The sequence below is a fragment of the Amblyomma mixtum genome, chromosome 2, assembly GCF_055824585.1.
Source record: "Amblyomma mixtum isolate Tamu chromosome 2, ASM5582458v1, whole genome shotgun sequence".
Lineage (NCBI taxonomy): Eukaryota > Metazoa > Arthropoda > Arachnida > Ixodida > Ixodidae > Amblyomma > Amblyomma mixtum.
In genome coordinates, this window is record NC_143013.1 from 52,864,660 (window position 1) to 52,888,662 (window position 24,003).

The window sequence follows — 24,003 nt, forward strand, 5'->3', positions numbered from 1 at the left end:
CAACAGGTGGCAACCTGCCCAACGAACTGTGAGAAAAATTCTCATCATTGCAGGTGGCAGTTAAATTAGCGATTGGTCGCGAGAGGGTGCTCGGAGAGGTCAAATAGAAACTCACAAGCCCTACCGGTGGCTGTATTTAGAGCAGCAAGCTAAAACAGCCGGTTAATAGCTGCACCACTGCGCCAAGAGTGGTATTAGGACTCGGAGGGACCGGAGTGTAAGGTAGAGAATGACCGTGTCTGCGAAGTGGTACGCAAAGGGGACTTAACGGCGCTACAGGAACCCATTAACGCTACGGCATCGTACCCTTAAGGCGGTGCTTAAGTGCGCGCTCGTCTTTTTTATGCGAAGCATACTACTTTAGCTACCACTTCAGCCCTTCACCGTGGTTATGCGCCTCCAAGTCACGTGATACATGACGTCACACCACGTGGCACGATGACGTCATGACAGTAGAGAAACGGGGGCCCACCTCGCGCCGTCGCTGTGGTTGTGCGCCTCCAAATCACGTGATACATGACGTCACACCATGTGACACGATGACGTCACGACAGTGGAGAAACGGGGGCCTACCTCGCGCCGTCGCTGTGGTTGTGCGCCTCCAAATCACGTGATACATGACGTCACACCACGTGACACGATGACGTCACGACAGTGGAGAAACGGGGGCCCACCTCGCGCCGTCGCTGTGGTTCTGCGCCTCCAAATTACGCGACACGATGATGGTTCGCATTCTCCAGGCTTAACCAAGTTAAGCCTCAGCCATTTTTTTAAATGTCCTACTTGGCTGTCCATTAAAAGATGAAGTGGCCATTTATAAGTAGTCTTCAGTTCGAGTTGTCCTGCCGTGCCTCATTTTACAGCAGGCCGGACAGCATGGTATTCAGGTCAAATTCCTCGGCGTAACTAACCCCTGAAATTCAAAAAATGAGCATGAGAACATGTGACATTGCAAAACCATAAAGAGATATGTTACTGGTGAACCGGCGGGCACCTTAAAATGCAGCTCAGGGGTTTCTCAAAGTTAACATGCCCTAATTAAACGCATGCTATACGTTTTTCTCCCGTTACTGTTTACGTACATCAAGTTTGGCAGCCATGTGACACTTCAATGCACCACAAATCGATTTTAAGGGTCGTTGTTTTCGTGGAATCCTTTTATTTAAAGAAACCGAAGTGAAGGAAAATGATTTGGAGCTCCCGATCTCTATGTGTCCCGAAGCCTTGGACACGTTATAGATAATTTACCACAAAATCGCTAATTCGTCGTTCTCGTCAACCATCAGGCTTGAAATTAGGAAGCATATGAGAATGCATTCGCCCGCATAAGTAAAAGGAAATTATGCAATTATAATGCATGCAGTTTGCACTTCTAAAAAGACGGTTGTTCTCTTTCTGTTTACTTATTTCCCTCTGTTCTTTCGCAATAAGATGCACGGCCCTCGCATCGTGGTGCAACGCGGCTCGAGGGAGCAGGTGATGCGGAAGACGCTTGCACCAACGAGACTTATTCGGACGCGCATATCTTCGGGAGCTATCGTCAAGGATGCGAAGAAAAACAGCCCTGTTACCGCAGCGCCAACTAAGGTCTCCCAAGACCGATCCTCCAGCACTCGAAGAACTGCCGCGCGAACTGCGGTGAGGCGATTGGACTACGCGCTGCTAGGCTCATCCACGAGTGGCGGGAAAATCTCACAGGCAAGTTAAATTCATCATGTCCTCATCATAAACAGCGCATGCACCGCTAACTGGCACACAGATGCATTTGTGAATTGTAACGACGGGTAGGGTCGTCCGCAAAACGGCATTGGAACAAAGTTCAGAAATAGTAGCATTTTTTTCTTTTATGAAATTATACCTATTAACTAGAAAGATTCTTCTAACAGCAGAAATGACTTCCCGCATTCAAGAAATCCTGAGAAGATACCCGAGTGTGTGTGTTCACGCCAACGCCCTCATTTTTCCTCTTGAGATGTTTATAGTGGCCTAAATTTTTCTGACATTTCTGCACGTCACAGTATAATAACATAATGAATTGTACCTCATCTTGCTTTTTCGTAACGTCGTGGTAATTAAGCACCGCCCGTTACTTGGCGTAAGCGCCGAAACACCAGCCTTTATTTAGAGTGCGTAGAAAACGTGGCAACCTCGTATCACCATTTGCCGCTTCCTCGCAGCTGATGAGTTCTCTGTGGCACTAGTATTTTGATGCCAGATGTGCCACAAGTAGGTCCTTCTGTTCGTCGGTCCGCTATCGCAGCACAACGATAAAAGGTCAAGCGCACTCCGTCGTTAAGACAAGCTCTGCGTGCGAGCATTATTGGGCATTGTAACCAGGTCTATACGACTTGTGCAGAAGAACGTGAAGTAGCTAAGGAACATGTCGTGCGACAGTTTAGCAGTTAGTTGCAATTTAAAAAAAAAGATATTCATTAATAATGCTACGGACTCTCCGCCGTGGCCGCCGTCTCGCCACCATGTCTCACGAGTCCGAGCCATCTCCCTCTCCGTCAACACCGCCAGCGGTCGTCGTCGCCCACCACCGCGAACCGGGCACGTTCTGCGGTACCGACGACGTTGATGTGGACGACTGGCTCGCCCTTTACGAACGCGTCAGCACGCACAACAGGTGGGATCCAACGCTGATGCTCGCTAATGTCATATTTTATCTGACCGGCACCGCGAGAGTGTGGTTCGAAACCCACGAAGAGGACTTGACCTCATGGGACATCTGTAAACAGAAGCTCCGCGACCTCTTCGGAAAACCTATCGGCCGCCAACTCGCCGCCAAGAAGGCCCTCGCGTCACGCGCCCAAACTTCCTCCGAGCCATACATAGCGTACATACAAGACGTCCTCGCCTTGTGCCGTAAAGTGGATAAAGACATGTCCGAGGCAGATCGAGTTGGCCACATACTGAAAGGCATTGCCGACGATGCCTTTAACCTGCTTCTATGCAAAGACTGTTCCACGGTCGCCTCTGTTCTTGAGGTGTGCCGGCGTTTCGAGCAAGCAAAACACCGGCGCATTTCTCACCGTTTTGACCGGCTGCCGAACACTGCTGCTAGCTCCTCCTGTGAAGATCTGCCAACATTGCGGCAGCCTTCCGACCCGGCTACCTTAACCCGTATCGTGCGCCGCGAACTGGAGGCGATGACGCCCGCTGTTTCTTCCTTGCCACTGCCGGACAACACCTTGGCCCTCATCCAAGCCGTCGTTCGACAGGAGGTTGCGAACATGGCCGTCCCTTCTCGCGTCGTGGACAACGCTCATGCCAGCCCGGACCCTCCAGTGATCGCAGCTGCCACTTACAGTCGCAGCTTCTCGCCTCGGTACCGATATCGCAATCCTGCCGAATGGCGTACCTCTGATGACAGGCCGATCTGTTTTACCTGCTCTCGCGTCGGACACATCTCCCGTCACTGCCGCAGCCGTTGGTCCCCGCCACCTCGCCCCTACTCCTTCGTCGACCGCCGCAACGACTACGGCCGCTTCACCCCACGTCCCGATCCGCTCCGTGACGAGCCCGCTCCGAACGCTCGTGGGTCCAGCCGCTCACCTTCCCCATTAGGCCGCCGCTCCCGTTCTCCTACCACACGCCGCAGCCCTTCTCCTTCGACCTCCCGCCACTTCTCGGAAAACTAGCCGATGCAGCCCCCGGAGGTGACGCTGCATCATTGACCCGGCCTGAAAATCCTCTCTTGACCCCCGCTGCCCAACGTAATCTCTTGAATGTTCTCGTGGATGGTGTCCCGGTCCTTGCCCTCATTGATACTGGCGCCCAAGTGTCTGTCCTAAGCTCTTCTTTGCGCCGCCGTCTGAAGAAAGTTTTAACGCCTGCCGCCATGTCCACGGTTCGCGTCGCCGATGGCAGCCCCGCTGCCGTGATTGGAATGTGCACTGCGAGAGTCAGCATTGCCGGACGTCATATACCCGTTCTGTTCACCGTCCTGACCAGGTGCCCTCAGGACATAATCCTTGGCCTTGACTTTTTAACCGCCCATTCAGCTCTTATTGACTGTTCCTCAGGCCTTCTCCGATTGGATCTGCCCCTGTGCAATGACGACTCCACCAGCTCACCTCGCCTTCAATCCACCGAGTTTGCTCGTCTCCCGCCACAAGCTGCTGTCTACATCCCTATGTCGCCTTCTCCTCCCGTCCCTGATGGAGACTACGTCGCCTGCCCTATCACCGCTGTGATTCTGAACCGTAACGTCCTCTTTCCCCACACCATTGTCCACATCACCAACAACTGCACCTGCCTCCCTGTCCTCAACTTCAGCCTGTCCCCTCAGGTACTTCCGACCGGCATTTCACTTGCTGATCTGTCCCCATTGACCGATTGCACAGTCTCTGTCCTGGCTCCTGACCCAACGACTGCCGTATCTAATGTCCCTACATCGCAGCCCTCCAGTGAGGATTCTATTTCCCGGATGATAGCGGCCGATCTACCCTCTGCTGATTCTACAGCTCTTCACAGTCTCTTGTCCTCCTACAGTGATATTTTTGACTTTGGGGACCGTCCCTTGGGTCAAACCTCTGTTGTCGCCCACCACATTGACACCGGCGAGGCCCGCCCTATTCACAGACGGCCCTATAGGGTCTCCCTCGCAGAGCGCCGTGTTATTCAGGCAGAAGTGGACAAGATGCTGGCCCGCAACATCATCGAGCCTTCGAGTAGTCCTTGGGCGTCCCCTGTCGTGCTTGTTAAAAAGAAAGATCAAACTTGGCGATTCTGCGTCGATTACCGCCATCTGAATGCCGTCACAAAGAAAGACGTCTACCCTTTGCCCCGAATTGACGACGCTCTCGACTGCTTGCACGGCGCCAGTTACTTTTCCTCCATCGATCTTCGCTCAGGGTACTGGCAGATCGCTGTCGATGAACGGGATCGGGAGAAAACCGCCTTTGTCACCCCGGACGGCCTGTACCAGTTTAAAGTCATGCCTTTTGGCCTGTGCAATGCCCCTGCCACCTTCGAGCGCATGATGGACTCCCTCCTGCGCGGTTTTAAGTGGACGACATGCCTGTGCTACTTAGATGACGTGATTGTTTTTTCGTCCACATTCCAAAGCCATCTTCATCGCCTTTCAGCCATCCTTGCCGTCTTCCGCCGCGCTGGTCTTCAACTGAACTCGAAGAAATGTACCTTCGGCCGCCGACAGCTCAAGGTCCTTGGCCACTTGGTCGATTCTGCTGGGATCCAACCCGACCCCGACAAGGTCCGTGCCGTGCGTTCATTTCCCACTCCGCGCTCCTCCGGTGATGTGCGCAGCTTTCTCGGCCTATGTTCCTATTTCCGCCGGTTCATCCAGCACTTTGCGGAAATAGCCCGACCTCTTACCACGCTCCTCAAGAAGGACATCCCGTTCTCTTGGGGACCCCCCCAAGCTGACGCCTTCAGAGCTCTTATCAATGCCCTCACTGCTCCACCTGTGTTGGCTCACTTTGATCCTTCAGCCCCTACGGAACTTCGGACCGATGCGAGCGGCCATGGCATTGGTGCCCTACTTGCTCAGCGGCAACGCAACAAGCTTCGCGTTATTGCGTACGCCAGCCGTCTCCTTTCTGTGTCAGAGCGCAACTATTCTATCACCGAGCGGGAATGCCTCGCCCTGGTTTGGGCTATTGCAAAATTCCGCCCTTACTTGTTTGGGCACCCTTTCTCTGTTATCACGGATCACCACGCCTTATGCTGGCTTTCTTCGCTCAAAGACCCTACAGGCCGGCTGGGGCGCTGGGCTCTTCGCCTTCAAGAGTACACATTTTGTGTCGTCCACAAGTCCGGCCGCTTGCACCAGGACGCGGATTGCTTGTCCCGTTACCCTGTCGATGCGCCTTCCTCCAACGAATGCGAGGCTGACGCCTGCGTCTTATCCATCTCGGCCTTCCGCAACATTGCGCACGAACAGCGCTTGGATTCTTCGCTACGTTCCCTCATCGACCGCCTCACTGCCAACCGCTGTGATGCGTCCCTCGCCCCGTTTGTGCTCCATGAGAACGCCCTCTACCGGCGCAATATGCGGCCTGACGGCGCTGACCTCTTGCTCGTGGTCCCGCAACACCTGCGCCGCAGCGTCCTTGAGCAGCTTCATGATGTTCCCACGGCCGGTCATCTTGGAGTCTCCCGCACCTACGACAGCGTGCGCCGCCGCTTCTTTTGGCCCGGTCTATACCGTTCTGTCCGCCGTTATGTGGCCGCTTGCGAGCTGTGCCAACGACGGAAGACGCCCTCGGTTCTCCTCCCGGACACCTTCAGCCGATTCCCATCCCCGAAGACCCGTTTTCCCGTGTCGGCCTCGACCTGCTCGGCCCTTTTCCGGTGTCTGCTATGGGAAACAAATGGATCGCGGTCGCAACGGACTACTCCACGCGCTACGCTATTACGCGAGCGATCCCAACCAGCTGCGCAACTGATGTCGCTGACTTTCTCCTGCACGACGTCATACTCCACCACGGTGCTCCCCGTCACCTGCTCACCGATCGCGGCCGCTGCTTTCTTTCCAAAGTGGTCGCCGAACTGCTCCGCTTCTGCTCCGTCCGTCACCAATTCGCCACGGCCTACCATCCGCAGACGAACGGGCTCACTGAACGTCTGAACCGTACCCTCACCAACATGATTTCCATGTACGTCTCCGACCATCACCGCGACTGGGATATTAGCCTCCCATTTGTTACATTCGCCTACAATTCTACGCGTCACGATACAGCCGGTTTCTCGCCTTTTTATCTTCTCTTTGGCCGCGATCCTTTGCTGCCCTTCGACAGTGTGCTGCCCGCCACCGCCTCCACGAGTCCTTACGCTCGGGACGCCATCGCTCGCGCCGACGCTGCCCGTCTTGTCGCCCGCCAGCGGCTGTCAGCCTCCCAAGTCAATCAGAAACGACGTCATGACTGTCGCCGTCGTGAAGTCACCTACTCTCCTGGTTCTCTTGTTTTACTCTGGGTCCCTTCCCGTCGTGTGGGCCTTTGTGAAAAACTGCTTCCCCGATATACAGGCCCTTATCGGGTCGTACGTCCGGTGACCGCGGTGACTTACGAGATCACCCCGCTACATCCGCCATCCCCGGCCGCTGCACCCCGCACCGACATCGTCCATGTGTCCCGCCTCAAACCTTACAACTCGCCGTCTAGCTGGCCTGTGTAGTGCGCACCGGGACGGTGCTTTTGCCGCGAGGGGGGTCATGCTACGGACGCTGGGAGGACGACGAAGTGGTTTTGTTACGAAGACGACGCTGAGGTGCGAGCTTGTGTGCTGTGAGACTACTTCAAGTCGTCGGTCCCTTGCGTAGCAGATTACCTCTGCTGTTTCTATTGCTGCTTCTAGCCGCCACGTATCATTATCACGAAAATTGAAGGCTCAGCATAGTTGACGTCGAGGCAGGGCAAGCCGTTCAATTTCAATGTTACATCGGAAAGACTCTCCGGACATTAAACGCGGCAGCCTTTATGTGCCCATGGAGTGAAGTGCAAATAAGTTGAGTATGCGTGTCCATTATGCTATTCTAGAATATATAACGACAACCCATCTCAGCGAATCAAGGAGAAAGTCACCTCAATCAAAGTCATAATCTATACCTCCGCTCGGTGTCACGAAAGACTTGAACGTTATTACATTTTTTTCTCTATTACACCGGCAACAGATTTCCCCGCACACAAAAATTTGCTTCCGGTGTAATTGTCTTCAAGGACTGCTTCTGCTTGAGTGCTGCTAGCTGCTGTCGCATGTGCAAGGCCTCCGCCTTGTCAGGCTTCCGACTGAACGACGCTTCCGGGGCGTTTTACTCATCTTGTACGAAGTAATCTGATTTCCAGTTAGGAGAAAAACCGCAGGGAACAGCGCATGGCTCCAACTATTCTTCGGTGTACATCGTATTTTTTTTTTCTTTGTCTCTTTCAATTAATAATTCTAACGATAATTTTCCTATAATCAAGTACAACTCAAGAAGAAAACTGCAGATGCCCCTCAAATAAGGCCTTTCAGCCCATGGCGTCGACCGATTTTCGTGACGCCGTGGTTAGTCCCATTAAGCCGTGGTTACTGCCCATTCATCTGCCACTCCCTGCGATTTCACGCTAACAGTTCAATGGGTATTGGTCAAGGGGGAGAAGGGGAGAACCGGCCGATGCCATTGGCTGGATGCCTTGCTTTGAGGGTTGAAAAAAACTGCGCAAAGTCGACGGGACAAGAAGAGGCACTGAGCCTCTGAAACGACTAGCCCTGTGAGGGGCATTTGCCACTTCGAAAGTTGTGTCCGACTACAGCTGTAATATACCGTTCATTCCAATAAGGAACCCCTGCAAGAAAACAGCGTAGTGCAACAGCATTCGTCTCCTCTATAGCCCCGACCGCAGGCGCAGTCCATGTGTTCCGTGGTGCTGCACAGCTACTGCGCCCGGATCCGCGAAGAGTTCTACTACCTGGCCTCGGCCAACAGCTGCGTCACTGCACTCAGGGACCGCACCGTGCTGTGCAACCACAGCCCCAACCGGTTCGCGTCTCTCTCCAGCTGCGCACAGCGATGCGTGTACCCCAGCAAACCATCCGAGAGATGCTTCCACACGGCCATGTTCTCGCAGTGCGTGAGGTGAGCCGCTTTGCGGGATACGGAAATGCTTCCGTTTCCGGAATGCTGCTGCTTCCGCTTTTTCCTTCTCCTGAATATTGCATCGGTTTCTGAACGGTAGCCTCACGATGTTTTGCTGTTCGTGGGTCCAGCCTTCCTCCTGCCTATGTGCGGGAACTTCTGTTTTTATTCTTTAAGGTTGCCGCACTATGTATTTCTGCACTACATGTCCTTTGTACTGCTAAAACCGAGTAAAAACGCTGTTAGAACACTGCTAAATACAAATTCAATCTCAGTTCCCCTCTCCCCCTTTTTTCAGGGCGTGTCAAGAACGGAAAATGTAGAGGAACTAAAAGCCATCTGTGTCCAACGTTAGCCCGTATTGTCTGCCGGTGCGGAGTGGGTAATTTTTTTTTTTAATTTTTCTTATGCATTCTATTTCTTCTATAGAAAGAGTGAATTTAAAAAAGAGGCGCTAAAAACATTATTTGCAGCGTGTACAATGTGGGATTATGCCTTTATTTCATAAAAACAAATAAAATATGAATTGCACTGTATCTATACAAGAGAGAGTTACACATGCCGGTCATTCCAAGTAGTCCTGAAATTTTCACGGCCGACAAGCATTATCAAAGCATAGCCTTCTATATAGAGGAGGCGTTGCTCACGATCACCGTTTCAACCAGTTTTACCCTTGCGCTTCAGCGCTAAGCAGCTTAACGCCTTGCATTGGTCTGACTTCGAAACCTAGACTTTTGAAATGATTCCGCATGCGTTACCTGTCCGTTAGCGTGTATTCGCCACGGACATCGTCATACGCGGCGCACACAAAAGGCAGAGGTGAAGAAACACGACGACACCCACCTTTGCCCTTCTTTGGGTTCTTGCATGCATGACGCATGTGTAGTGGTTCTTTGCAGCCCGGTTAAGTATGCTGATAGCTAGTGCGCTGATAGTAAACATGCAAGGTCATAATTCAAAACTGCGGTTGCTTTTTGAAGGATGGTTATCTAGATAGTACCTCTAAACTGGACAGATTAGTTGGGAGGAAATGAGAACTGTTTCGCCCTCCACCACTTCGTTTCAAAGGGGGCACTCTTAACATCCACCCATCCACCACGTGCTCCAGTATTCACGCTGTGATGAAAGTGGTACAAATTAACTGCCTTCTCGCTCTCAGTTGTGTTCTTGGTTGATTTGACGCAACCTGTTAAAATCTTAGAAAATTAAGGCCAAGCTATAAGCGCTGCTAGGATTGATCACCCGTGTGACTTGTGTGACTATCCAACATAGTTGAAACTTAGTTCAGCGCAAAAGACGAACACAAAGAAAGGAAACGACACACACGGAGCGCTTCTTGGTTCTTCGACTGTGAGCGCTCCGTGTGTGTCGTTTCCTTTCTTTGTGTTCGTCTTTTGCGCTGAACCAAGTTTCAACTATGTCCCACCAACTAGCCCCGCACGAAGTTTTGTTAAATCCAACATAGACCAGAAGTCGGGGTCGCTGAGCCTGGTGAATGATCAGGGGGCCAGCAAAACCTCCCTTTCAAGAAGCTTGCTCGGCATGACCTGTTCCCAATGTTCGCTCCTTGCAGCCGGGACGTGAGGGGCAGTCTGTGGTTCTTCGACGGCACCGACTGCCGACAGTGGCACTTCCCGCAGGGTGCCTGCCCGTCGACGTATGAAGGAGGCAATGTGTTCCCGAACCTCCGGGCGTGCTTGAGGCAGTGCACGGGACGCAAGCAGCTGATGTCTTCTTGCCAAGTGCCAACCGCTGGCCCCTGCGAACCGCTCAGCCTCAGGTATCCCTACTTCGCGGCCATCACCTCTTCGTCAGGAGGCCGTCTCCGCTGCTTCGAAGCCTCGGCGGCTGCGCTGAGGCACCACCGATGCCCGACAGGATCAAACCGGTTCCTGACGCCGGAAGCCTGTCGGAAGGCGTGCCGTCATCAACCTGCGCCACAGGACACGCCTTTACTTTTTGTTCCGAGCGGACCTTCCGCGGAACAACTTACCGACAACGAGTATTTTCCCACCTTTGGGTCATTGGCCGCTGATGACGAAGCGGACGGCGTGGATCATGTGAACACGTCAACGACCAATAGGCTATCTAGTTCGGACCGACGAAATGAAAGAATTCAGTAGTACGCCTCATCATTGCAACGCACATCTTTTATTATAGGACGTTCGCATGTAACACCAAGAGAAGGTACTTTTTTATTTCGCCCAACACTCAACTGTAAATTTGGTTTGGTTTGGTTTGGTTTATGGGGTTTAACGTCCCAAAGCGACTAACTGTAAATTTGAGTGTTGCAAATTTGAGTATGCGTGATCGACCGTACAGCTCCGCAGCATTTTGTCGTGGGCTGCGCGCATTTGCCCATGATAAGCTCGTCATACATATGAGTTTCTTGCAAATGGTTAACACGTTTTTCGGCTATTCTTTCACGATATTTCTTTGTCTTATCTGCACACCGTTTTCAAGGTAACAGGCCTGTATAACCGATCGAAGTCATGCATTTGAGCCCAACCATATTAATTTTTGTGAAGTACCTGCTCCTTCAGGGTAACGGCGTGGATTCCGAGAGAAGGCAAGCGTAGCAGGGGGCGGCAGGAAGTTAAATTGGCGGATGAGATTAAGAAGTTTGCGAGGATAGGGTGGTCGCAGCTGGGAAAGGACAGGGTCAATTGGAGAGACTTGGGAGAGGCCTTTGCCCTGATGGGGGCGTAGCCAGGCTTCTGCTGCTGCTGCTGCTGATGATGATGATAATAATAATAACAATAACCTGGCGAGAACCAAGAATACATGGGTCACCAAAGGTTAGTATATTGCTAGTCGAGTGCTCGTATTTCGCAACACAGTCCAATCTCGAAGAAAGCTAATTTCGGCGCCTCCGGCTTCATACTTGACTCTCAAACAGTCGTATATTTAAGGGCTACAGAGCGGAAGTCTGGGACAAAGAAGAAACACGGGACTAGTGTCTTCTGGTCCTGTGTTTCCTCCTCTTATCGTCCCCGTCTTTCTGGCTGCTGCCCCTATAAATGTATAAAATCTCGCCTGTTTAGACATAGTGTTAAACAGGCAGAATGAAGGCTCGTTCTCTGGCCTCTGTGACACAGGTACGTTAACGGTAGTACAGACACACTATCTGTTAAAAACTCTGGGCGCAGCGAAAGTTCTCATTTCGCACGCCACAGATGCGGAGTATAGGACTTGGGTGCGGCATGTAAAAATTTTGGCTTTCTGCCAAGCCAAGACACGCTCCTGGTTATAGGCGTGGTGTAGAAACAATACACACACGGGGCCGACACTTTGATGGGCAGCAATCACGCATAAGTCACATACAAAAACTGAGAATACCTTGCGCTGTTCTATACTTCGTGCCCATGCTTTCAATCAGGCATATACGCACTTCATGACAATACAGTTCAATACCTGACCCGCCGCGGGGGTGTGCATTGTAAACACGAAAGGAATAAAAAGGGAATAACCTGTCTTCTAGCGCACCCCCTTTGTGGGGTTTCTAGCGCGGTTTGGACCCTGCACTCAGGGCCAACGTCACTTTGCTAGCTCGACCACACCTGTGGCCGCGAAGAACACCACCACCGAAGAATAGCCAGCAGGCAAAGGCGTTTATTGGGGAACTCCCCAAATTCGAATGACCTCCCTCGGTCGCGCGCTGGCAGCAGCGGAGGGCAGCAGGCAAGACAAACAGGCACACGAAAACAGTTCGGGTCACCTGGGCCGCCGAGGTGTTGTGTCCGCTGTCCCCGGCGTCTCGCTCTGAACTCTCTCCTGTGCTGCATACTGCATGCCCGCCACCGCGGCCGCCGACGACTCGATTGGGGGAAAGGAGGGCTGCCCACGTGATGACGCATGGAAGCGGGCACCTGTTCCCCGCTTCCTCCGCTGCCGCTCCGAGGGGGCCGGTAGGGAACAAGCCGCGGTAGGCCACAAGAGCGAAAAAGATGCCTCAGGCGAGCGAGGAGCAAGCAACGTGGATCCCCACATCTTTTAGGGGTAGGGCATGTTGCTCAAGCCCTGGGGTACATTTCTTCTACTGAAAATATCGAATACTTACGGTTGGCAACGGAAACAAATTCCCTCTTCAAAGCACGTGAACTTCTAGCAGTTTTGAACACTTTAACCGAGGTTTCAACCTCCTGTATTTGCTAACCTCAATACCTCCTCCCATTGCTTAGGGCAGAAAGTTACTATGCTTTGCAATGGGAATAAATCTATGTTGTCAAGAGTAAGCATTTGGTACAAACGTGATCAAAATCTACTCCGCAATTTTGAGCAGCAATTTGGAGCAGGGTACTCGTGTACTGTGACGAGACCACCACTTTTATAGTATACATTACATGTTTCATAAACATGAAACATTATGAAACATTGCATGTTTCATAAGTCATAAACTGGTGCAGGTTGAAACCAGCGCATGCGCAAACTGCTTATTTGTAAACAATATGCCCCTTCTCAGCGCAAGGTTCTCAGTTTAAAGAGCAGCGACGCAAAGCCCGACACAGGTGTAGCTTGGTTCGCGGCGAGTCGATGCGATAAAAGTGTTTCAAACTATGCAAGCCTCTCATATCACATAAAACAGCGCAAAGAAGAGTAAACAGACGCGGATAGGCGCTACCATTTCTCCATGTCCAAGGTCTGCGCCCTTCATGTACATTGCCAGAAAATCTATACAGCGCCATCGCCGCTAAGCCTAGTGGCCTGTCACGTTCTGTTCTGAAGCCACTCATTCCTTCTTACGTAACGATCATGTTAATGGGCTATTTTTGAATGTTCAAATCCATGCGCCAGGTGATGGCAGTGAATACAGTGAAGCTCCGCCCACATTCTGGGCAGTCGCACAGAATTCCTCCACGAAAGATAAGTAGGCCGCTGTTAAAAAATAAGAAGCTAATTATATAAAAAAAATTATAAGCTCAAGGAATTTGGTATCTGGTCTGTTTTTGAAGTCAAACGTTAAAAAGTTGATTTAGTTTACTGCTGTGATTGGTCAGCGGAGTAATACGGGACCCGGACCATGGGCCAGTGTTACCAACTGCTGTTTTATCCTAGTATAGAAGCGCCTGTGGCCTGGCGCTGGGCTTCTGCGGGATAAAACGCTTGGCAATACGTCATTGGCCGCACATATGTGTAACTGAAAATAGCATGTTCCATGGCACTCTTTGGCCAAACCTGATCTGGCGCCATTCAAACTCATTCGCGAAGCGCTTTTGCCAAATTCCTTGTCATACTGCTGTCTTGCAGAAAATTGAAAATGAAACTGCAAAAAAGATCACTAGACGTCCGCTAACTGGAACTTAACTGACAAGTTTCAGGCTTCGTTTCCGTGCAAAATCTTTCTATGTCTTAAGGCTTCTTTACAAAGTTCACGTACACAAACACGAGACTTACTGAAATGGCATTTTGGTGAGCCTTCGTTGTGGCCTCTCAATATTTATCCCGCCGGCTTGGATGAACCTGACCGGTTGAAATATCGAAGATTTATTCGAAAAATAGGACTCTTGAAGCCACACACAAGGGATGAAGTGAAACCGCGTTTACTATTGTAAGTACGCGGAGAGTTATTTGTACAAAGCGGCTCTGTGCCGCCTAATCATCGTTTCATCAGACTTGATCCGGCGTCGTATCGACGCCTGCACCGAAGAAAATCTGGCAGACCTGCTGACAGGCTTCTTTTGACCTGAAGCGGTTAGTGCCGGCAAGACAGCGATTCCCGGGCCGCTGCGGGGCTGACGTCAGGAGGCAGCGCACCCGACCGTCGTCCGGCGAAACTTCGGCGAACGCCGGGAACTTGAGAAGGTCGGCGGTGCACGGCGCCGGGACAGGCTTCCGACAGGGAGGGTAGCGTGGGTTGGTGCACCGCCTCGAGCACTCGAACGCCGAGGAGAAGACGTCGAGGTCACCGTCAGCCGGACAGCCGCCCGACGGGAAGTCCCACGCCACGCACGACCGCCCGTCAAAGAACCACCAGCCCCTGTGGATGTCCTGCCTGCGTAGGCACGAGGGAAGCACAGATGATGACTATGTTGAATTTTTACTGCGTAAGGTATTTTTCTTTTAGCAAGTTTGGGTGAGGGTAGTACAGAGGACAAGTCGGTGTCCTAAGAGGTTGAAGAAACACCAGGACCCGGCGCGGTGGACAATATATATTTATGCTGCCCGAAGTAAGTGAGCACCTCCTTTCCTCGGCCGCAGCTGGCAGATTTGGATACAAGGAAGAAAAACTGCCCAGTATTCAGGTTTCACTGAAGTTTAAAGAAGCTCAGCTGGTCTGCTGTGTTAATTCGCAGTAATACTCTCTTTATGGAGCGCCTCGTAACCCGTGTGTAGATTTGATATAAAAATACACTGAAAATTAGCCTTGTGCCGCAAGCATCTGTATGCAGTCCGCTCCAAGAGGAGAATTGGTGTTGTCCTAAAAATAAGGCTACTATCATTCTTCCCGCTCAGAACTTTTGTTAACGACCATACACTCGATTATTAAATAGTGGATATCTTTTGTGCCCTCAGAAAGGTCGGCTTATTCAGTCGAGTGATCTGTATCGAGTGATCTGTGCCCTATGCGCTTTTCATTTTCTTATGGACGTCGATAATTAGTGCAGGCATCCACATGTCGTTTCATATTACTTGACATATAGATGTCAAGGTTGGTCAAATATAAGCCACATTTGACCGCAGCGCTCGTCCTTTCGTCCGTGACCCGCCGCGGTGGCTCAGTAGCTACAGTGTTCGGCTGCTTACCCGAAAGACGCGGGTTCGATCCCGGCCGCGGCGGCTGAATTTCAATGGAGGCGTAATTCTAGAGACCCGTGTACTGTGCGATGTCAGTGCACGTTAAAGAACCCCAGGTAATCGAAATTTCCGGAGCCCTTCACCACGGCGTCTCTCATAGCCTGATTCGTTTTGGGACGTTAAACCACATAAAACCAAACCAAAACCAAAAACCAAACCTTTCGTCCGTGTCACGCTGGTTGCGCGTTATATTCTTCTATTAATACGTCAGCCTAAAACCAGGCCACCAAACAGTGCAATACCATGTGTCATTATCTGGATGCCTTCATTTCTTCCAAGCAGTTAATGTTGGGCAGCTATAAACGAAATAGATGGCCGTAAAAATTTAGTGACAAGGAGTGCCCAGTGAGTCGCTTCAGGTACGAAGTTTGTGCAGTTTTCTGAGGGAAGCTCAGTTCTCTCTGGAAATATGCACGCTTGGCGTCGCCGCTACAAGCTCAATTGGTGATCCATGCATAGCCGCCCTTCAATTTAGAAATTGATTGCCCCATTCAGTCGAAATAGAAATTCGTAACCACTCAAATCTCAGGACACCATTGTATGCTCTTAACTAAACTAATGTACTCTGATCACGAATATACCAACATACTTGTCGCACGCTGTGAACAGTGCTTGGTCCAGGCAGGCGTCCTCCGGATGCTCGCTGAGCACACAGCTCCTCTCACAGTTCAAGACCGACGAGAACCGGTTCGGACCCCGGTTGCACACGAAGAAACGGGCTGCTCCCCGCTCCTCGCCGGCCTCGATGCAGGCGTTAGCTGAACGGCTGTAGCGGAACTCCCGCCGGTACTTGAGGCAGTTCGTGTACAGCACTCCATTGCACGAGGGCTCGGCCTGAAAAAAAAAAAATACGGGGACGAGACGAGGCTGCTTTCTGACTCCTACTGCAAGCACACATAGAGCTTTCTTTCAGACCCATTTGTCGGTTGAGACGCCAAGGAACGATAAGCATTTCCAAGCGGCATTGAAAAGCTCAGCTCAAAAAGATCCCCAGCGCTTGGCTCGAAGACTTGAGTAATCGTGCACACTTGGTTACGTGTCAACCACTGAGGAAACACTGCACTGACTTTCTTGGGCTACCGCTAGAGTGCCTTGTTTCTGTATTTTTTTTAATACTCGTGTGCATAATATGTCTCCATCCTGCGTCCGCAAGCACGTGTCAGCACTGACGCCACAGTCACGTCACTTCTAGGGCCCTCTGCGTTCGTACACGCCACTTCCGATGAAGTAAATTTCAAGATAAGGTAACCAAAACAGTTCTTGCCGTTTTTTGAAGTATTAGAAAAAAATAGCACTGATACGGAAATAACCGTCTTCTTCACTACAAACGCGCTTTGGGTGGGTGCAGGCCCAGCGACCATCGCTATTACACAAGAGTTGCACCTTCAGATCACGGGCAGCTCTAGCAGCAGCGGAAAGATATGGAGCATTTGCTTTAGTGTATAGGAAGTCTCCTAGTGAGAGGTGCCGCGACCCGGGTGGCAGCTAATGTCCTGCAGGCACGCTGAGCACTTTCATCGAGAATATGCTTTTCGTGACCGTTGAACACTTGATATAACTAGGATGCATTTCAGTGCTGAAAGAGCTACAGGTGCAATGTTTCATTCATCGTCGTTTATAGGAAGCCGAAATTTTTGGGGTAGTCTATTTTATTGCGCAAAAAGAACTATCGCCTTTTAGCGGAATTCGGACCTACACCAGACAAAAGAAAAATTGGTACCGTGCTAGCCATATGCTTTAGCCACTTCGCCGTTGCGTCAAGGCTGCGAGCACTTTTTCTAATCTGTGTTTCGTGCAAGGGAAGCAACACTAACGGCGAATATTTGTGTACAATAAAGAGAAAAGTAAATTGTGGGCGAGACGAGGCAGAATATCTTCTGCATGCAAGCCATTAAGCAACCATATCCACTTTTCACGAACTGGGGTCACATAGTGCTCCCATTTCTTGAGAATACGCTGAATTGACGATTTCACCAACAGTTGCGCAACGAAACCGCGATGCACTCTGGGAGCTGGGGTCGGCTGCCGCGTCGGAGTGGTGCGTGAAGTATTCGTGTTCGCGTCGCCACGCGATATTTGTCGCCATGAATGCTAGATTTGTGAGACAAGTGGCTCTGACTGAGCGGCATCATGTGCTCCGACAGCTGCGCGAAGCAGCGGACTCCGAATTTTTTGTATTCTCGAAAAGCAGAAAAGGTCCCCAAAACAGAGAGAAATTAGTCATATGATTGCACCTGAAGTACTTCTGTTCAGCATATTTAGCCGAATTGCTCCTGTTAATCACTGCACATTTGAAAATGGCGAATTTTTATTGTCTGAGCTCTGCAAAAGCCTTTTACGTGCCGTTCAGCCTTGAAGGGATACCTTTGAACTGCCAAAAAAAAGATGTGGTCGGATTCACTATCTTGCCACTTCGTTAAGCCGTCATTAAAGCGGTTTGCGCCCAATGTAAGGCTGCGGGTTAAGAACTGCGCGAAGCTTCATTGTCATATGCAGGAGTCAGTAATGGGTGTGTGTTTGAGGCGCGCATTCACATACTGATAACTAAAGACGCCATAGCAGTGATATTGCCTTCTATATTTCATGGAATAAGAAAGCGTGCCTAAAAGCCATGAAAATATGAAACAATTTCTTATATTTTGCTGTATATCGGTCTCTGACAATACGTAATATTCCATCTCAGCAACACGTCATTTTTACCAAAGCATCTTCCACCGTCTTACTGAGTATTTCCAAAAAAAAACGGCCATCTAATATCTACCAATCACTTAGCATGTTTGGACCTGTACTGAGAAAATAGCGGGAGCGAGTAGCACGGAAGGCGCCCTAGCGGCAAAGATTATGCAATTCAAAATGAAAAAAAAAATCAGTGTTGCAACAATCCAGTCAGAAATCAACCATTGATCACAAGTATAAAGACTAATTCTACCTTAACGTGGCGCAATAAAAACCTCCCCGATTTGCTCCTGCTGTCTCATTTTACACTGAACACACACTCACAATTCTGTGATAAAAAAAAGACAGCATAGACGATACCGCTTAGCGTTCTTGCTAGCAAGTCAGTCGAGTTTTTTGCGTAGTACTTGCCAAACATGCATCCAATTCAACTTGCCCAATTCCTCGTGCGATGGTGATGAATTGTTCGGAGGAGCGCTCCATGCTGTTCCCCTTTTGAAATGGGACATGTTTTACCCATGTTGTTGTACGCCGCTCGACAGAGCGTGTCATGAGCAGTAATTTCGGTTTGCCGCATGGAATAACTACGGAATTGCTTTGCCTATATACAAATCGATACCCTCAGCGCGAAATAGCCAGCAGGAGTTCGTTATATCCCGTTTTAGGAAAATATAACTTCGTCAAATCGAAATATGAAACACATCTTCCTAGCTTGCAAGGGTAAAAATTGCGTAGACACTTTGGCAACTAAAGTGTTGAGAGGCGGAAGCCGAGGACACTATGCCGTGACGACTTCCGGTGGATGTGACGTCACACCGTTCCCGTGGCTATATCGGCGTCCGCGCTATTTCGACGCAATATCGGCATTTTGCCTATAATTAACTAATTAACCTACAATCATCAACTTAGCTTCTAGGTTCATTTTTTCATCCTCTATCTGATGCAACCATCGGTTTTTCTTCTATCTTTTTTAGTTCCCGAGCGAGTTAAATGCATGTGACACGCTTTGTTAACGGACGACAGTATGAGTCGTTAAAGGCTTTAGACTTAATAGCTATTCCTGTCTTATATCCGTTATTTTGTTATAAGCCGTTGCGTTAGAGCTACGGATGACTAGATTTAAAATGTTTACGACGATATCCGGATGGTTCCACCCGTTGTCACTCACAACAGCAGATCGGAAACATTGCTTGTGTCATGGCTTCACCACTCACCGGAATACGAAAAGCTTGAGCCCATATGTCTTCGGGTGTGTCGGCCAGAGCTGTAGAACCAAGACCGTCCGGTTTGTCGCTGTGCTTGACAGTTGCACTGTCACCAGGGCTCACCGATGAGGCACCGGATACACTCCGAGCATCATGTACCCTGTTGTTCCCTCCACTAGTGCTCCCAGAATTGCCCCTGCTCCGAAATGAGACGTGGGTGGCCTTGCTAGCGCTGGTCTCCAACCTGCCGGAGGTGTTCCGCTGCACCAAGGTATATTTTTTTGTAAAGAAGCAAAGCAGCTCAACATTTGCATTGGCCCCACAATGGTGCGGCAACAAAATTACTGCGACCAGCAAAGTTCTTATATTGAACAAACAAGTCAGCACGTACGAACTTACGCTAACAACGTATCGGCTAAGGCATGCCCACCGGAATGAGCCCCGCTTAATTTCTGCCCGCACTTACCGCTTAGTCATTGTCGATATAAAGTGTAAAAGTGTTCGTGCTGCTTAGGAAGCGGGCACGAGGTTTTTCGCATAGAACTGACATTCTCCAATTCTAGCGACAGTGGAACGCGGTGGCCGAATCCTTTAAAAGAACGTGAATGAAGTAGACGCACTAATTCTCGGTCTGCAGACTGCATAAAGGCCAGCGCTTGGGCGGTCAGAATGTTTGAGTAAAAAAAAAAAAGCCATGCTCTTTCTATAGTTGGTTAGTGCTATTCCTAGCGAGCTTAGCTAAACTGCCAGAAGCGCGCCAGTAAACATATGGAGGTAATGGAAGGAGAAGCTCTGGGTTAGACCAGGCACCTCACTGTCAGTGTATTAAGCGGCAGTCAAACCTCAAGAACGAGGACGCACAGAATAGACAGCTCTAAGCTTCTGTTAGCCAGTTGGAACGCAGAAAAATTAATATCAATGACTTTTTTTTTCTTGGCACAATAAAGCCAAACTAAAATACAGAAATAGATGCTCCTGGCATTTTGCCTCTTTTTCTAGAGGCGTTCTGCGCAGATCAAGGTACGTATCAGCTGGCATATCGGTCTCTGTCAACAGGCGTATAAACAAAGCGGTCCGATGTTCAGCCAGCCGCGTGAAGGCAAGCTCCTAGCTAGGCGGAAAATTAGCAGCATTTCACATTAGCAGCATTTCGTTTAGCACCTTTGTCCTAAAGTCGTTTTGAGTCCTGAAGGCAGAATAAACGAATGTCAAGCATTCCTCGTGCTTCGACGAGCCTAGGCAAGAGATTCTACTGCACCGCGTAAATTGATTTCAGGGGCACTAAAAATGACAGGAATCGTAAACATAACACAACTAGGTACTACAAAGGTTAACACTTCCTTATGATCAGCCTGGTGGAGTTCATAATTGGGGCATAGGCCTATTTGGTTGGCCTGTAGGCAGCTCTCTTATGGGCTTCGTGTGAAAGCCTGTGATAACAAAGAAATATAAATCCGCCTGTGTAGGTGAGTTCGTGAAATAGCGGTATTCCAGTTTAAAGATTGTGCTATTTTTGTGTACTGGCAGAATTAAGTCTTGACCGTGAGCGCACCTTCCCAGTCGCGGTCGGCGGCAACGACTGTGTGGCTGCCCGACCGGCTCCCACGTCACCAAGAGGGAAGGCCAGGCGCGGTGTGGGCTCTGGAAGCCGACTGTCCACCGGGCTCAGCGCTGTCCGATTCAATCCAGCAGTGGTGGCCACGGCCGCCGCCACCAGGAGTGTGGCCAACACTGCCGCCCCGGTCAGTGGCACCCAAGGCTTGGACCTGCACGCAGCAATCGGCCGTCGCAAGGGCTTGAATACAAGGGCACTGAATCTATTTTAGCCACTTTATTGCTCTCAGTACAAGTAAACTGATTCTCTCTGGAAATTTTATGCTTGTTTGGCAACAAATAGTTAAAATTTGATTAGGTCATTGGACATTAGTAGTAGTACAAGACCTTTATTCGGCCATAATTTACAGGCCGAGTATGTCGACCGCCTGGGCGACCAGAAGTCGCTGTTCTTCCTCCCCTTCAGCGCCAAGCCAGTCGAGCCAGGTGGTGATGGATAAAGAAAGTGGGGGGTAGGAACCCGACTGCTGAGCAGCCGGGCAATAGAAGAGGCAATGGGCCAAGTCCGCATAGATACAGGGGCAGTGGGACAGGAAGGGTCTTCTGTCACGCATCTTCAGCTTCATGGTAAGCCTGTCACCATCCAAACTCATACCTCCCATCCTCCCATCTCATGCCTCGGCGTCATCCATAACGTCGGGGGCCACTCCACTCCTTATGACCCCATGCATGATCTCGAATCCTTCAAAACAGATATTCTCGCTGCGCGCATGATGGGATCCACTCAATCGGTGCTCATAACTTTCATTAAAAACAAACTTATTTTTACACCACTCGATTAAGTCTCGTTTCCGGGGTTCACCGCTTTAGCTAGTTAAATGCGCAGCAGCTTTTGGAAGTGCATTAGATATTCCGTTAGGTAGGCCTGTCAATAACAAATTAAATAAATGCTTTCTTACAGCAGGCCACCCTCCCGAGACGAATTCGAGCCGTTCGCTGCGACTGATGGCTCAAGGATCGCTTGAACGCTGGAGTTGACGCCGGGAAAGGCGTGGCAGCAGTGCGGGACACGATTCTTAATTCCCGCAGTAGTGGTGTAAGAAGTCTCAGAAGTGGCCGTGGACTCGCTATCCGACGAAGTCGTCGAGGAAGGCGACCACAGAGACGAACTTCCCGTCACTCCGGTCTGGTCCGAGGATTTGGTCGATGGACCTGAGTGTAGAAGTTGACGACACTGAGACACTTTTTACTGTGCCTTGCATCCTTCGACCGCGCATCAATTGTAAAATGTGGCTGCGACGTTCGTTTGTGCCTTTCCGAATATTACAGATGTTATTTGTAAATACACTGGAGCTAGTTTCCAGAAATTATTCGATACGTGTTTGCGATGCCGTTTGCGTCAGGGCCCTAAGTTACGGATTCAGAGAAGGGTTCAGAGCTGCAACGAACAACATGACCACTTATTCACATTTGGTCAAAGAATGTTTGACAAATACACTTGAAAGTAATGTTTCAAAGGCACGAAAGGTACTCCACCATGATGATGCGCTATTTATCTAACGATGCTTTCTACAATGGCCGTTATACCTGCGTGGACAAGGCTTAAACACGAGTGAGGGGCAGTCGAGGTGTGAAGATGCGACATCTAGAGGAGGTCACCAGTTTCACGACACAAGATAACATGCGCGTCTTCCTTTCCCCACACTACACAATTGTGACGTGCCATTAATATGTGGCGAAACACCGCTCATCTAGAGGCCAAATTTTTCAACCGACCGCGCTGTAGTATGGTATGGTATGGTATGGTATGGTATGGTATGGTATGGTATGGTATGGTATGGTATGGTATGGTATGGTATGGTATGCAGAGTTTAACGCCACAAACCTGCACATGGGCTATGAGCGACGCCGTAATCAAGGGCTCTAAATTCCCGAGGTTCTTTACGCGCTATAGCAACGCACAGCACCCAAGCGTATACAATTTACGGAGGACTACTCGGTAACCAACTGAGAACGTCAATCAATGGGTTGATATAAAAATGCTATAACCGCAGTAGCCCCAGCAACTACCTAAGTAGTCAGTATACTGAACTGACAATGAGCTCAACTTTACTGCACTGATGCCAAAACATTTGAAAAACGTACAGCCTTCGGTTTTGGCAGGTGCATGATGGCGCCACGGGCACCAGTGCTGTGAAGCCTTTCGGTTTGGGTTCCCCGTCGCCGCAGAAGATGGAGATTTCGAAATAATTCTGACCGAATCAGGCGAGTATCCCACCTAAATGTGGTATGAAACAAAACTGACCGCCAAATGTAACCTCTGTGCGAAATTTTAACCCGAACAAACGTGCGGTTAGGTCGAGAGAATTTTTTTTCAATTTTCTCTGATTTACGCAACAGTCGATATGCTAACACTAAACAAAAACCTATTGAAAGCACATAACCGTAAGCATGAAGGTCTGAAATGTCCATTACCTTGCCGATGCACTGTTCGCGGCGGCGCCGTGGTGATCGTTTTCAGGTCAGCGCGCCGGTTAGCACGACCAACCGCCGATGGCAGCGCAGACCGCGGGCGCGCAGTTGGTACAGCTGGATGCCGCTCACTCGTTCCTGGACCACGTGGGCGTTGGGATGGTTTCGGTTGGTTTCCGTAGCTCTGCGGTTGTTCTTGTTTGTACAGCAGGCTAGAATCGATAGTGTATGTGATACTCCCAATGGACGGTAGCTCAGAGGGCTGTCCAGGCTTCGGAGACGACATGGCACTTAATTTGCTAGGAACGGGTCCTTCCGCTTCTTCTGTTTCTTTTACTGTGGAACAGGCACGTGTCTATCGTGTGTGGCGCAATCGCACGCTCGCGCGCCTTTTATTTTTTATTATTTGCAAGATGCAGTATGCTCTGCCCGTTTCTTAACGTACGTACGCTGAGAATCAACATGAAGGTGACCACTTTTGGATTAAGCAGCCCCGATAAAGTGCTCTACAGTGCAGCACATGTTTAAGAAGGTCGAACAAAATACGTGCATATAGCAGGCCCCTTCATTAGTTTATCCTTTACAACCATATTTCTTTTTAGGAGAGTAAGTGATGACCACATAGGGAAAAATTTTTGCCCACGGTCAGCAAATGCTTAAGTGATCACGTTGACAATGGTGCAGATTGCACAGGCCCATAAGACCCTCAAGAAA

At 50.1% G+C, this 24,003-nt stretch overlaps 2 protein-coding genes across 2 annotated transcripts; one reads left to right on the top strand and one right to left on the bottom strand.

The window, feature by feature from the left end:
• Nucleotides 1-8,355: 8,355 nt before the first annotated feature.
• LOC149359360 (uncharacterized) lies at nucleotides 8,356-10,720 on the top strand. Its single transcript, XM_089569036.1, has 2 exons — nucleotides 8,356-8,587; nucleotides 10,161-10,720. The coding sequence occupies exons 1-2, from the start codon at nucleotides 8,364-8,366 to the stop codon at nucleotides 10,708-10,710; spliced, it is 774 nt and encodes a 257-aa protein (XP_089425162.1). The 5' UTR covers nucleotides 8,356-8,363; the 3' UTR covers nucleotides 10,711-10,720.
• A 3,474-nt stretch (nucleotides 10,721-14,194) lies between these two features.
• LOC149359361 (uncharacterized) lies at nucleotides 14,195-23,575 on the bottom strand. Its single transcript, XM_089567648.1, has 5 exons — nucleotides 23,293-23,575; nucleotides 21,777-22,029; nucleotides 20,816-21,029; nucleotides 15,972-16,216; nucleotides 14,195-14,579 (listed from the first exon to the last, which is right to left on the bottom strand). Exons 1-5 carry the CDS (start codon nucleotides 23,573-23,575, stop codon nucleotides 14,195-14,197), a joined length of 1,380 nt encoding a protein of 459 aa, XP_089423774.1.
• Between the last annotated feature and the right edge of the window lie 428 nt (nucleotides 23,576-24,003).

What these genes read in the sequence shown, in the direction of transcription:
- LOC149359361 (XM_089567648.1), bottom strand. Translation starts at nt 23,575, where the DNA reads ATGTCGTCTCCGAAGCCTGGACAGCCCTCTGAGCTACCGTCCATTGGG. An exon ending in CGCCGACCGCGACTGGGAAG is followed by an intron (nt 16,217 to 20,815) that starts GTGCGCTCACGG and finishes TTTTTTTTTCAG; the next exon opens with GCCGAGCCCTCGTGCAATGG. An exon ending in CTGTTCACAGCGTGCGACAA is followed by an intron (nt 14,580 to 15,971) that starts GTATGTTGGTAT and finishes GTGCCTACGCAG; the next exon opens with GCAGGACATCCACAGGGGCT.
- LOC149359360 (XM_089569036.1), top strand. Translation starts at nt 8,364, where the DNA reads ATGTGTTCCGTGGTGCTGCACAGCTACTGCGCCCGGATCCGCGAAGAG. An exon ending in ATGTTCTCGCAGTGCGTGAG is followed by an intron (nt 8,588 to 10,160) that starts GTGAGCCGCTTT and finishes CGCTCCTTGCAG; the next exon opens with CCGGGACGTGAGGGGCAGTC.